This window comes from Sinocyclocheilus anshuiensis, unplaced genomic scaffold, assembly GCF_001515605.1.
Source record: "Sinocyclocheilus anshuiensis isolate Anshui unplaced genomic scaffold, SAMN03320099.WGS_v1.1 scaffold111, whole genome shotgun sequence".
Taxonomy (NCBI): Eukaryota; Metazoa; Chordata; class Actinopteri; order Cypriniformes; family Cyprinidae; genus Sinocyclocheilus; species Sinocyclocheilus anshuiensis.
In genome coordinates, this window is record NW_015552549.1 from 901,347 (window position 1) to 916,242 (window position 14,896).

The window sequence follows — 14,896 nt, forward strand, 5'->3', positions numbered from 1 at the left end:
TATACTTGGGAAGAAAAAGGTCATGTAAAGTTGAATTATAACCATTTACGACCAGCTTGACATCAACATTATTACTAGACTTCAGGGGCAAAATAAAAAATAAATAAATAAAAAAGGGTCAAAACCAACCCCTTCAGCACTGTGCTCTCCGATTCTGCACTGGAGGAGTGAATGCAGGAGAGGTGACTCAAGTAAAGACTGATATCAAATCACTCACCACCATCTAATATCTGGTTTGAGAGTAAGTGAGGGCCAAAACAGGAGCAGACGAGGTGACTAGGGTCATGATGGAAAAGTGGAGTCAAGATAACAATCCTGAAGCCTCTGCATCTGTTTCCACATAAAGACCTAACAGGCTCTGTTACACTGTCGGCTGTCGCCAACAAGTAGCAGCAACTCTTGAGGTTTGAAATCTGGTCACAATTGTGGTCACAGCATCTAATTCTCTTTTATTATGGTCTGTGCCTCTGTCTAATATCAGCCCGAGAAAAAGAGCAGTGGGAAATTCCCCAACGGCCCATCTGAGGTCATCTGAGCCATGGAGACCTGGCACAAACAGTGAATGGAAGCAGCGAGTAAATGGGTTAGGCAGGTGCTGGAACTCACACCAGCACAGTAAAGCAAACTGTCCCTAGAGCAGTGGGGTGAGCTGCAGGGGTCAGGAGTAGATAGGATGTGGAAATAAAAGCCGCTCACTTTAATACAGCCTGGTCATGAAGGTCAGTGCTCCAGAAAAAACCCGGACACCAAACCCCCACCATATGGCACGAAGAGGGTGAGTCAGCCCATCACCAATACAAAGAATGCCTTCAGTCCTGCCAGCTTAATTCATATTGCTTATCACCCGAAAACCCCCATGATTTCACTCTGCAGCTATGCCTTCCTTCAGACCTCATTTTTTTTCCACAGTAAAGAGATGCAGTGTTTCACTGGCACTGTTAAGACTGTGCAGGCCAATACACTATTGTGGCTGCTGAATAACTGGATGCTTTGTCTGGGAATCCTCATGAACTGGATATTAATTGGAGTGTGTGTGTCTGGATATGCAGAAAATATGAGAGAAAAAGGGAAGACTTCCAAGAGTTCGGGCAAAACCCTGACCTCTGCCTATCCGTCAACAGGCAGACAAAGAGCTGAGAAGCTTGGGTGGAGCACTGACACCACTGCTCTGCTTCAAAGCATAGTGAGTTGTCTACAGAGGCAGCATTTTAATATTCAATTTTTATATTAAATGCCCGCTCCTGTCCATGACTACAAGACTTTTTCAAAAGTTAGATAACGGTAAAGGTAATGTAAATGTAAAAATGAGATATTGCACAACTAAATATACAATATCACTCAAAAAAAATAATAACCTAAAACCTGTAATATGCACTATAAGAAATTATGACTTTTATTCAGTAATTTCAAAAATTCTGCTCGTGTACTTTATGAAATTAAAAACCCTTTAAAAATTTTCATAGTTTCCACAAAAATATTAATAAGCATAACTGTTTTCAATATTGATTATACTAACTAAAATAAATGTTTCTTGAGCACCAAATCAGCATATTAGAATGATTTCTGAAGGATCATGCGACACTGAAGACTGTATGAAAATTCAGCTTTGCCATCACAGGAATGAACAAAATTTTAAAATATATTAAAATATATATTTTTTTAATCAAATCAATGCAGACTTAGTGAGCAGAAGACATTTCTTTAAAAATATTTTTAAAATCTCACTGACCTCAAACTTTTGAACAGTAATGTAAGCTGATAACCAATATGGTACCATCTGCATATCGATTGATTATAGACTAAAGTTATATTTCATTTGATTCTTAAAAGTACCAATATGCTAAGATTTCTCTTTTACATTCAATTACGTGCCAAGTCTCCATGTGCTTCAAGTGAGGAGCGTCATTTGTGTGGCACACAGAGTTGTCGCCTATTTAGAGCTTTCATGAGTCACTTATGAGGTTCTATGACTTAAAAGGCAGTTGCCAATGTAAGCAGTAGACAGAATGACAGCTCACTTAGTTTTGGAACAGAGCTCATGAGTACCAATGCAAATTCCTGGGTAAGCAAAATGCGAATCCATAAAACAGCGATAAATGTACTGTAACAGTCAGCAAGATTTAGCTTCAGATACACAACCTACAAATCAAGTTTTGTGGGTCGCTAGACTCGCTACCGTGTAACTCTGCTTTGATTAACAGTCATTCTGTCTGAACCAGGTAGATAAATCAAGCTTGTCACGCAAACACCATCTGCACCTGTATGAAGATATGCACGGTTAACAAATACAGTCTGGGCTGATAACTTATTGCCTACTTTCGCAGTACATTTAGAACTCAAGTGAATGGTCATTTAGCAGATGCTTTTATCCAAAGCGACTTGCACTACACACATTACACTGACAGACCACCCTGAACAACCTGAGGTTAGCTATACCTTGCTCAAAGGCACAATTGTGTGCCTAGCAGAGTTCAAACTCACACCCATTATAACCACTATGCCACACAAATCATATTTAAAGCTCACTTCACTCTACACATATCTTCATTGCCAGAAGAACCTTTACATGTGGTACACAGAAAGTTTTCTATCAAATGGTGTCACTGTGGAAACCGCCACAAGTTCACCATGGAAATCAGTGAGCGCAGCCTGCACTATGATTCACTGGAGACTTGTTAAAGACCTTAAACACTGACACACACCTTGTTAAATGCTTCCATTATCATGCATGAGATTCTGGTGGGTGTGCATTGTCTAGTCCATTTCAGCTGGTTGAGTTATCATTGGCAAGAAGGCAGACGATGCTCATAGAGATTGAATGGGTGGTCCGAGACGTAAAATGGTCAAAGCAAACAAAGATGTTTCTAAGCCAAGTCAACGCTGTAATCACAAAAGCATGCATGCTGTGCATTTCCTTTGTCAGGGTTCAAGTTGAAGTCGATGGTTGACAAGCGGTCGCATTATTGCACTAAATCCTGCTTACCCATATCCATGTATTTATACAAAAGTGGAATTCCTGTAAGCCGGAGGGAACAGGTTGCTTTGTACCGACTTGCAACCGTGACATACAACAATCAAGGCCAGACCAGGCTTGCAGATTCTGCATTAACAAGGAAACACTGTTGCTATTCATTTAGCTGATCTCAAGAACTCTGGATGACAGCGGTAGTGCAAATTCATGTTTCATTATAGGATTTACAAGACGAATGATCTTTGTTCCTGACACTCCTAAACTCTTCAACATGCTCACAGTCTGAAGGAAACAATAATCATGATTCAGTGCAGTGTCTTACATGAAGAGACAATCCCACATACTCAAAGAGTCAGTGGGGAGAGGTAGAGTCCCCTACACGCCTACCTGATTCTCTGGCTTCAAGCACCTTTTTCTCTAGCCACACACGGTCTGCTCTCAGAACCGTCCGAAGTTTAATGATTCACATGAGAGCAAATGACCTAACCAGAGTAAAAATGCCCGCAATCTAATCAGTAATCTAGACAAACCACATCAATATAATGTTAAAACTGGGAACTTTCAAAAGGTCACTCGAAAACTCAAAATGTGATCATGAAAGTGACCTAAAAGGGATAGTTCACACTCAAGTCAACTTTCTTTTTGCTGCTGATCACTTAATATGATATTCTGAAGAAAGTTTTGACTGTTTTTGTTCATACATTAAAGTCAGTGGGGACCAAAATAACACTGGGCCCCCCTGACTTCCACTGTATGGAAGAAGAAAGAAAGAAATACAGGTTTTTTGGACTGATCTGTCCCTTTAAAACTAAATCACTATATTAACAACTGATTGAAACAACCAGAAACATTTCACATTCCCAAACACCAAGGAGACATTCAGCAGCAAGATAAAAAAAAATAGTGAGAGAAACAACATGTTTGCTCCGAAGGGGATGTCTGCTGGATGTCTTTTTTTTCTGTTCTTCGTCCCTTGAGTTTGTGTAAACACTCACATTCTGATAGATCAGGAATCTGGCAGGGAGTGAGAAAGAACTTCGCTGTATCTTGTAAACAGTAACAGTAACCGATGACACGGCCTTCACCTTCTGAAAACAGATGAGGCAGGTGGTTCCGAAATACACCTGTGGAAACCTAATGGGCGGCGAAAAGAAATACTGCTGGTTTTAGTGACGGACTGAGTGACTGAACGTCTTAGGAGAAAGTGGAAGAGAGCTGCCATACATTGTTCGAACGCAAGCTGAGGTGCTCCACTCTGTAATTACTTGCATGTGTCTACCTGGTAGTTGTCACTGTTTTTAAGTGTGTAAAGGTGTGCATTTTATGATCCTATTCACAATCCCAAATGGCTAAGGAATTGTGTCATGAGTTAAGAGAGCTTTTCCTTTATTAGAAGATGAATGTGCATGTTTAGAATGGAAACCAAAGACAGTGGCATGCAAAAAGAAGGTAGACACAAAGTGTGTCATGCTCAGATAAATACATTTGCTCTTATCTTCAAAGGTAATATTAACTCTTCTCCTTCTCAAAAATTAACTAATGATGTCTTCCGCAATTACGTTTTACCTTTTTAGGAATCATTATCTTTAGGTTTAGACTAGGCTGTGATTTGAACAGGAGACCTATTAATCTTTCCTTTTATCTTTGATATGTTGTGTAAACTCAGTCTTTTAGAGGTAGACGACTGGAGTTTAACTTTGCTGGGAGTGGTGTTGGGGGGAGGAACTGTACAAAAACATGTACAGCAATGACCACTGCCTGACCAGACGCATCCGGTTTGTTCTGAGAGAGCCAGCAGGATTCATCTCATTGTCTCAGTGAGGGAAAGAAAAATACAAGAGCCAACGCCACAAGCAAGTAGCAGCCCTCTCATTCCTGCACCATGCCAAAACAGCAACTATCAAAACAGTAGGACTTTTTAGGAGATCAAGAGAAGTACTACTGCCTCACCACAGGGGTCCTGTTAGAACTCAGCTCCTTATAAAGACAGACTTCACATTATAAACAAAGAAGCACAAGAGTAAGAAAGATCTCAGAGCCCAGGTCCAAGAGAAATTGAAAACGAAACCTTGCGACAAGCCTCTGAATCACTATGCCACCCACAGCAGGCTCATGTTCCAGGTGTGGAGTTTTTCCTGAACGTTTTAAGTCGAGGAGAGTCTGTGCGAAATAGAGTGAGTTGAAAACAGTAAATTCCTGTGGAAAATGAGGAGAATCATTAACTCACATGAGAGTAACAGCTGCTGCTCAAAGTCAGAGTTTCATAATGTACAGTGGATCTCTATGGGTAAAAGATAAGGCACTGCAGAAGAGCTGATGGGAAGAGTACAGGAAGTCCGACTGATAACCACGAATCGGTTCTTTAGTACAATGCGTTACAACGAATCGTTTGGTAAACGATTCAGCAATTCCTTTATGCAATGACGTATATGTCATCACTTGTCGTCATCATACATTATTAAGTCCTAACGATTTGTTTTCCCGGCAATTATTAAGGAACTTATTTTTCGCCCCATCAGTCAAATCCTCGGTTCATTCGAAATCACGAATTGTACACATTCGAAAAAGAGGTTTCAAACACCATGTGTACACCGGACGCGACAGTTGTCGTGTCGCGCCGTGCCGCGCCAACAGCTAAAGTCTGTCTACACTGGACGCGACAAAGCGACCGTTGAAATCCATTTGAAATTTGTGTCAATACGTAATAAACACAATGCAGCAGCAGCAGTTTTCTGTCAGGGATTTGTCGTGTCGCGCCGCATCCAGTGTAGACAGCATCACTGATTATAATGAGTTCTATAGTATTTTGTCGCGCCTCGCCGCTCGCATCCGGTGTAGACACGGTGAAATAGTCAGTCAATTGACTAAAGAACCGCTTGGACCGATGGGCCCTTTTCACAAGACTGTGATGACGCGTTTCAACAGTCATCAGCATCGTAAATCCTCCAAAGTTTTTTGTATTTTCATTTTTTTTTTAAATGTATGTACATTTATAACACTATAATTTGTACTATAGTATATTACCTTTGCATCAAATTACAAAAAACTAGTTAACGCTACGCTAGGGTGTTTCTAACAGGCGGTAAATTTGCCATTGTTCTCTACTGACTGCTGTTATCAGTCTCTCTCTATTTTTTTTTTTTTTTTTTGAAAGTAATGAAAACACTATCACAGAGTTCTTCTTTAGCGATTTATAAAAATATATATTTGTGGTAGTCAACTCTGACGACTTCTGCTGCTGAGAAACCCGGAAATGTTCGAGTAATGAATGAATCTTCCAGTGCTGTTTAGTGAACTGGTTCAATTGATTCAACATGTCTGACTCCAAAGAACGATTCGCTCGAACATGATTCGAACATAGCAACAATGGAAAAAGGGACACGTTTGGTGCAGTGCACCTTCAATAGCAAATGAAAAAAGTGGACTCAACTATTTATTTGAGCTCTCAAAACATTGTTATATAGTTTGTGTTAAACAACAGGAGCAGTCGCGGCTATGCATAAAATGACAAGACAAAGGTTTATCCTAAACTAACAGTATAATTAGACTGTTAGTTTAGGATAAACCTTTGTCTTATCTAGCGTCATTAGGTTTCTGTTAGTTTAGGTAAATAAACTTGTCATGCAATTATTTGCGAATGATTATTTAACTACAATACCATTTTACTCACGTTTGCTGTTTATTTCCATATTAGAAGAATCAAACAGAACTCCTTGGCGTGTTGGAAACACACATTGCAGCCCGTGCACCCATCGATGTTACGTACTTAAGTGACAGACACTCTGCATTGAAAGATTCTCAATGAAGTTACAGAGACCGACTTCCCTCCATTCTCCTGCTGGGTCCTAATGCTCGCTCTGAACGGGTTTGATGACAGACTGCCCCACATGACTTCTGATGCCACTCATCACACAAAAACAGTTTTACAGAAGAAATCAATCTTTAATTGCAATAGAAGATGTACATAGTCTGTTGAAACTGACGGGTAAATAAAGTTAGTAAAGTAGCAGTTGTGATTAAAAAAGAGAGACTCAAAAATATGGTTATACTCTAGCTCTCTTCCTTCACTATGAAAGTAATAGAACACTTCATAACAATCTATTGGGCAAACAGATTGTAAACACTATACACAAAGGCAGAAAACATGATGGTTTCACCTGTTTGTCAGTGAGTTACAAAAACTAAGTATCAGTATCCCTTGGCATGAAAGACCCCACAGTTACTGTTAGGTCCTAATCAGGGTTACAGCTTGTTATTTGTCACTTGCTTCAATGGTGTGATAATGTGTTTTTCATCAAATAATATGAGTGTGAACATGTTATCCCTATTATTGGCCATACAATTCATGTTTACTCCCTCTGCATTTATTTCATTACCAAATCAGGTGACATAATCGCCCTGGCATGACCCAAAAATATATTAAACCCACTTTAAGGTATCACAGCATTTCCTGATCCATCCTAACAGTAGTGATGAAAGTAATCTGGTCTAACCTTACCAACAGATCTCTTTTGTTAAGAGCATAACATCTCAGAAAAAAAGAAAACGAAAGAAAGAAAAGCATTGCACCTTAATTCTTTCCTAGTATCTGTTTTGTCTTCATCATCTGTATTAGACACAAGCCATATGTATTTCTACCATCACAATATACAATGTGTGTTTCATCAATATTAGTCTAATAATCCTAAAGTCTTCTTGTGAGAAAAGTGTACATTCAGTATGCATTACTCCTTTGAAATGACCTGAACAAAGTACAGCACCGTAGTGCTCAATTTCATCTGCTAACTTCACAAATAACAGTCAGACTTTGGTATTCATTGTCAAGAAAATCAGCGCTTATTTCAGTCCACCTAAGCTTATGTAGTCCTTGTATAATAGTGAAATAAAAGGACTGAAAATATAATTTTATAACCTTTAAAATTAAATATTACTTAATAATGTACTTGATGGATGATGTCGAATGATTCATCCACTCTCATTATAGTTGTATTAATCATATTTACATTCTCTTCACTCACTTTGCTGGTGGATAAATTAATAGAGAACATAAGGCAAAATTCAAAATCCTTACAATTCCTGATTCCTTAGTTTTGTCATTCAGAAACAAAATAAAATGTGTCCAAGAACCACTTTACACTCAAGTAAAACTAAAATGTTCCCACCATTCTGTTTATGTTATTTATTTCTGTCTTTCTTTGTCAATTATTCTAGCCTGTCTGATCATTTATATGCATCTGTCACAAAGAACAGTTGCACAATTTCTAGGTACAGACCAGGCATGACTATGTGTCTGAGGATGTGTTTGTTTAGTTAGACTGGAACAGGTATTCAGGTCTCTTTGTGTATGTGGGACAGAAATGTTAGAACAGCCGGGCTTGTTTCTTCATCTCGTTCTTCTTCCACAGTGCCAGACGGTCAAACTCCACCATTGTCATCCCAAACACCTGATAGAACTCCTCAGGGGAAAGATGCCGCTAAAATGAAAAGGAAAATTCAGTATGCCCATCTAGTCGTCCATGTGTTCATTATTTGTAAGCAATTATTAAATATTGTTATAATTTACTATATATAGAGAGAGCTAGATAGATCTTATGTTCTGTTATGCTCACCAAAGCTACAATTATTGAATCAAAAATACTTAAAATAATAATTAAAATAATAATATTGAGAAATATTATGACAATGTAAAATAATTGTTTTCTGTTTTAATATATATTTTAACATGTAATTTATTTCTGTAGAAGAACCGCATTCGTTTTAAAAATAAATCTTTTTGTAACATTGTAAACTTCTTTACTGTGACTTTTGATCAATTTAATGCATCCTTGCTGAATAGCATTCATTTATTAGGTAGTAAGTATATTAAGTATTATTTTCTTTCAAACAAAAATCTTACTGACACCAAACAGCAGTGTATTTACACAATATATAGTTTAGAATTTAATATAATATTCATATATTAAAACTGTTACATGCTGTAATAATATAATAAACCGTTTACCTCCAATCTGGCCCGGTCTACATCCTTTGGCAACTTATTACGCCCCCTAGTGGTCACAATAAGTGCTTCATATGGGTAGATCTGTAATGAAAGTTCATTGTAAACTTTAAAATACGTAAATATTGAAACTTATATTTATTTATTTACAAATAATTGTCCTGACTCTGTGAAACTTTCTTTCATTGATTGGTAATGGAAAGCTAAGCATTGTTATCAGAACAGGCTGTGCATTGGTGGACCTCCTTTTCCTCTCACTTACAAAAGTGAAAGGAAATCACAGAGCCTCTGGCACAGAAGCTGTAACTGAGACAGGAGAACAATATAGTTCCTGACCAACCAGAAGCAAATGGGTCAGACAAACTCCTGCCCTCTCCACGGCCCCTGCAGTCTCCAACTCACTAAGGGCCAGCTGGGGAATGACACAGTGACCTTATGACCTGGAAGCACTAATTTCTCCATCCTCTGGTTTCCACATGCTTTGACCAGCAGGACGTTGCTTTGACCCATCAGTGGACAGAGCTTTCCTCTGGAGTGGACAGTGGGCTAATGTTTCAGAGGTGCCTCTGTATCAGGATGTTTTAGTGTCTCTCTGGGCCCTCTTTAATCGTCTGGTAATGCTAAACCATCATCCTTACCTTGTACTCTGTTGGGAAAGAAAAAAAAAGCTTTTAAAGTCAGAACTAATTTCAGTACAAATAATTTTATTCCCAAATATGTCAGCAAAATAAGCATTTTGTAAAAAGAAGAAAAAAGCTCCTTTACTTACCTCTGATTCCCCAGGTGACTTCACTACCACTGTCATACTGATAGTAGTCTGCACTTTGTGGCTGGAAAACAAATAGACAGGCAAACAAATTGTGGCTAAATGTTTAAATGACATTTCCAACCCATCTGCTTTGAGTGCTCTAGTGAAACTTACCCTGTGCAATCCATTCCTGCCATATCCGGGCAAAGAGGCTGACTTGGATATGTAGTCTTCAAATAATAATAATAATAATAATAATAATAAGACAGAACAATAAACATCAGTTTATGAAACAACCTCACTATATGAGAAAAGGTTTGTTAAATTTTGACTGCCTTGTTCGTAAGTGTACAGTAGAGGGCGTGTACAGTACAGGCTTGAATCTGTGTTGATAACTGCAAATATTTATCTGTTCTTTTATTTATGCAAAATAAATTAACTACAGACTACAGACACAGTCTCCCTGGGGTTAAAAGCCTTGCCAAAAAATTATGAGAATCATATATCTTGCCAAAACCATATGAGCACCCAGCAATTCTCAGGAGTATATGGTCACTCACCATTCTCCGCTGCAAAGTTTGTCCGAGGAGCTGAAGGAAAGAGAAATAAATATTATAATCTCGTCAGTAATCTGATAATTAATTCTAAGTAAATAATACATTCAAATCACTAATTTGGGTCAAATCAGGCAATAGCAGTTCACTATAAGAAACATTTCCTCTTAAACAAACTGCCACGTGCATATGTGGAATAGGCCAAATATGCAGTTACTGGTACATAATGTGCTGCTGTGCAGACTGGTACTAAGCTCCTTATGTCTGCCATCAGGTCAGACCTCTGTCTGAGTCCCCTGAATTTTGGGACCACTGAAAGAACCATCGGAAACGTCTAAGTAAGCTGCTCACGAGCCTCACTGAAACACGGCACATCAAAGTGCTCAATGAGCCTGAAGAATGCTGATGAATGGATAAAAAGCCATGGCAGTGTAAAGAAAAAAAAAATAAAAAGAAAGAAAATGAGAAAGCAAGGGAAACAAAAGGAAAGTTATGGATGAAAAGGAAGAAACTAAATAAGAAATTTGACATGAAAAAAGGCAAAAGCAAGAGGTTGAAATTCATATGCAGCAACTGAAAGAATAATATGGAGTCTTTAAATTACAGATGAAGGTAAACAGGGATTACGAGTACAGTATGTACACGTTCAAAAGTTTGGGGTCGGTAAGATTCATTAAGGTTTTTGAAAGTCTCTTATGGTCACAAAGGCTGCATTTATTTAATCAAGATGCAGTTAAAACAGTAATATGATGAAATATTTGTATAATTTAAAATAGCTGTACAAATTTACTACTTTAATATATTTTCACATGTAATATATTCCTGTGATGGCAAAGCTGAATTTTTTAGCAGCCATTACTCAATATGAAAGAATATGAAATAATTTTTGGTACTGATTTTTCACAGGTGTTTTACCTATATTTCGAATTATGCATTGCATTTTGTTGTTTTAGGCTTGAAAGAAATGTCTTTAAACTTAATTGAAATGTGCTGGTAATTCTATGCCAGGACATTATAAAGATCTATTTAATCAATTAATTCAATTTATCGATTTAATACATCCTTGCTGAATAAAAGTATTCATTTCTTTTAGAAAAAAAACTTTTTCCTGGTAGCGTAAATAAATTACAGTGGTGTGAAAAAGTGTTGGCCCCCTTCCTGATTTCTTATTTTTTTGCATGTTTGTCACACTTTAATGTTTCAGATCATCAAACAAATTTACATATTACACAAAGATAATGCAAGTAAATACAAAACGCGGTTTTTAAATGATGATTTCAATTTATTAAGGGAAAAAAGCTGTCCAAACCTACGTGGCCCTACGTGAAAAATTAATTGCCCCCTCCTGTTAAATCATGAAAGAACTGCAATTAACCACATTATTTTAGAAAGCTGAGTTAAATTTCACTAGCCACAAAAAACAGGAAGGGGGCCAACACTTTTTCACACCACTGTAAAACATACGTACATATTTCATGCATATACAAATTAAAGATGAGATGAAATGTTCATTACCTGCCTATCTTAACCTTCAATGATGTCACCACTGTAATCCAGTGTATTAACTGTATGAATTGGATCTACAATGTCACTCCCAAACTTTCCCTTGTGCTGTGCAGTAAATACTACCCATTTCTATTCAGGAATAAAAGAAGACATGGGACACCAGCATGGGCTGCACCAGGCATTGTGAAGTGTAGCGATGGATATGGGGGAGGGCAAAGCAGGAATATTGAAGCCAGATCCATGAACAGAAAGGGGAGGAAAACAGGGAACTAAAGAGAGGGAGGGGATGAAGGGAAAATTCCAGATGCTTCATGCACTTCCCCATGAGATACACAGAAATAGAATTAAGGAGAGCAGCCCGCTGACATGCACGAGGAGGGATGGAGAAAGAGGAAAAGGAAAAATGAGAAGAAGAAAAAAGAGTAGGAGTGAAAGGTGGGTTGTAATGTAGGAAAGTTATTAAGTGAAGACAGATACAGCTACCAACCCCATTTATCAAATAAATATGGAAAATATTTCACCCCCCACACACACACACACACAAAAATTTCACAAGTGAATTTCAGAACATAATAATATACTGTATTAAAATGTGATTTATTTTTTTTTTTTTTACTTCTAATCTGCAAATCACTTTTGGCTCAGATTCAGTCTAAGATTTCAAATAAACAAGAAAACAGACACAAAGCCAAAAAACCTGAAGGAATTAAGGAGCCTTTTGATCTCAGAAACTGCACCCACCTGTGATCCTTTGGTCAAACACATAGAAAAAAATCATATATTCATGATCGGGATACAACACAGCAAATAAAAATACAGCTCTTAAATGTTTTTCCTGTATCTTGTCCCAATTGGAAGATGTAATTAAATATTGATAATGTAATTTGTACAAAAATAAATGTAAAAGAAAGGACAATATTAATCACTTTAAGCATATTAGAATATCTCATACATTTCACGACAGCTTCTGTATTATTCTGCTTTTAGTAAATGAATTAGTTTGGCTTCAGATTTAATATAATAGATGTTCTTGTCAAATTTGATTCACACATTTAGAAAAAAAAACTAATTAGATTAAAATGTCTATTTCTGTAAAACAATTCAATAAAAAAAGAAAATGTGCTTTTGTGTGTTTATTTAGATGTTCTTGACTAGTTTGAGTATTACACATTATGGCTATTTATAAAGCATTATTTAGTGGAAACAGGTTAAACAGGTTAAGATATTTTGTATTAAATCACTACAATGCATTTGGGACTGCTCAATAGGAAAAGGAACTGCTCTGCAATATAATACTGTTACGGTCCCTGTTTAATTTCTTTGCCTTTTGGTTTTCCTTGTTCCCGTTTGCCTGTGTTTCTGCTAGTTAGTCTCCTTGGTTGTTAATTAGTTCTCCAAATCTGTTCTGTTTCAGTTAATTATTATCTGTCTATTTAACCCTGCAAACATGTCCTTGCGGGGCCCATGCTGGCTTTTTGCGGGCACAGTGGGTTAGGGCCAACCCACACCAAACCTAAACAGGCTCAGTGCGGGCTTGCCCAGGCGAGGTCCACAGCTTTGGGCTCACCGTAGGCTCTCTGTGAGCAGGCCACACTAGCGGACTGTCCACATTAATCCCATGATGGTCCAGTGTGGGCCAGCCCGTTCTGGCCCAGAGCAATTTTTGTATCCTTTGGGCCCATGCAGGTTTTGTGTAGGCAGCCCTGTAATGCAACTAGGAGAATACAAACAACACTGACTGGCCATTCTTTAGCCACTCAATTGAACTGGAATGGCTCAAACCAAAAGAGACCTTTTCAGAACCTGTTGTTTCATATAGGCTAGGGATCCTCAAATCTGGCTCACGAGATCCACTTTCCTGCAGATTTTAGTTCTAACCTTAATCAAACACACCTGAGCATGTCTTCAGGATCATTAGAAAATCACAAGTGGGTGAGTTTGATCAAAGATGGAGCTAAACTCTGCAGGAAAGTGGATCTCACGAGCCATATTTGAGGTGTAACAGATATGCGCCTGTTAATAAGGATTTTGTGGGCAGTTTTCTTCCTTACCACTAGGGTGTTAAGGGTGTTAAGCTAGGGTGTTTTAGGCTTCCTTAAGTAAAACCATGTGGTAGAAGGAGTTAGCAATAGCAAACAGCAGTAGCCAGCATGGCTCATCTGCTGAACACATTGTGCTGTGTCCTGGTTAGGAAATGTGTCATTTCAACCCCAGTCTTAAGTTTTTTTTTTTTCCTATTTAAAAGTGTACATTGCTGATGTTTTTTGCAGAGATGTTATATGTATGTATGGCCTATGTTTGGATTAATGCTAAGAGTTTAAGACAGTGTATTTGTATGCATTTTAGGAGGACTCTTTATTGGTGAGGCTACCCCATCATGGTCCAGTTTGAATACAGATTTAAAGTTATTTTCGACATGAGATAGTCCGGACTATTTTTTACTTTTCCTGGTTAGGAAGAGTCTGGTGTTTGAGAGCTGTGGCATGTTTTCATTACAAGAGGTTGGATTATTCATTTGCTATCAGCCAACTTCAGCTATGGACAGTGTTTGGAAATTGATGTACTACAGATAAGACTTTCACACACATCAACTTTCACATGACGAAATCCTACAATCTTACATTGCTTTGTTTGCTTTCTTTTATTTTTTTGTACTTTTGTGTATTTGCACTTTTGGCTATATGTAGCTGCATTAACATGAATGGAATGTTTTCTATTTTGTATTTAAAGGGGTCATATGATGCGATTTCAAGTTGTCCTTTCTCTTTGGAGTGTTACAAGCTCTTGGTGCATAAAGAAGATCTGTAAAGTTGCAAAGACTAAAGTCTCAAATCCAAAGAGATATTCTTTATAAAAGTTAAGAGTCAACCACACCTACCTAAAACGGCTCGTTCTAACACGCCCCCACATGTCTACGTGAGTACAAGGCTGGCTGTGCACAAAGGCTTTTTTTTTTCTAAAAAAAAGGGTCATTTCCGACTTTGCTATGACAATCTGGCGCTTCTAAATCAGCAACTGTAAGTGCGTTTTGTTATTAGTTTAAGTATTTGCTATTGACTGTTTAAATGCAGAGTTTTGCGCAGCGCAGAGTAACGCGTCGTGTGTGTGTGTGTGTGTGT

The 14,896-nt window shown here is 37.9% G+C and overlaps 2 protein-coding genes across 2 annotated transcripts in view; both read right to left on the reverse strand.

Moving 5' to 3' along the window:
* The window catches only part of afap1l1a (actin filament associated protein 1-like 1a), a 29,676-nt gene extending 22,860 nt beyond the window's left edge, over nt 1-6,816 (reverse strand). The window contains exon 1 of the mRNA XM_016454875.1: nt 6,642-6,816. Within this exon, the coding sequence (XP_016310361.1) occupies nt 6,642-6,660 (19 nt within the window). The 5' untranslated portion in view covers nt 6,661-6,816. The remainder of the gene's footprint in view (nt 1-6,641) is intronic.
* A 76-nt stretch (nt 6,817-6,892) lies between these two features.
* LOC107664319 (actin-binding LIM protein 3-like) overlaps nt 6,893-14,896 on the reverse strand; it is an 82,325-nt gene continuing 74,321 nt past the window's right edge. Inside the window, exons 16-22 of the mRNA XM_016454845.1 lie at nt 12,519-12,526; nt 10,278-10,307; nt 9,892-9,947; nt 9,739-9,799; nt 9,608-9,615; nt 8,973-9,053; nt 6,893-8,445 (exon numbers count right to left, since the gene is read on the reverse strand). Coding sequence (XP_016310331.1) covers nt 8,332-8,445; nt 8,973-9,053; nt 9,608-9,615; nt 9,739-9,799; nt 9,892-9,947; nt 10,278-10,307; nt 12,519-12,526 — 358 coding nt within the window. The 3' untranslated portion in view covers nt 6,893-8,331. The remainder of the gene's footprint in view (nt 8,446-8,972; nt 9,054-9,607; nt 9,616-9,738; nt 9,800-9,891; nt 9,948-10,277; nt 10,308-12,518; nt 12,527-14,896) is intronic.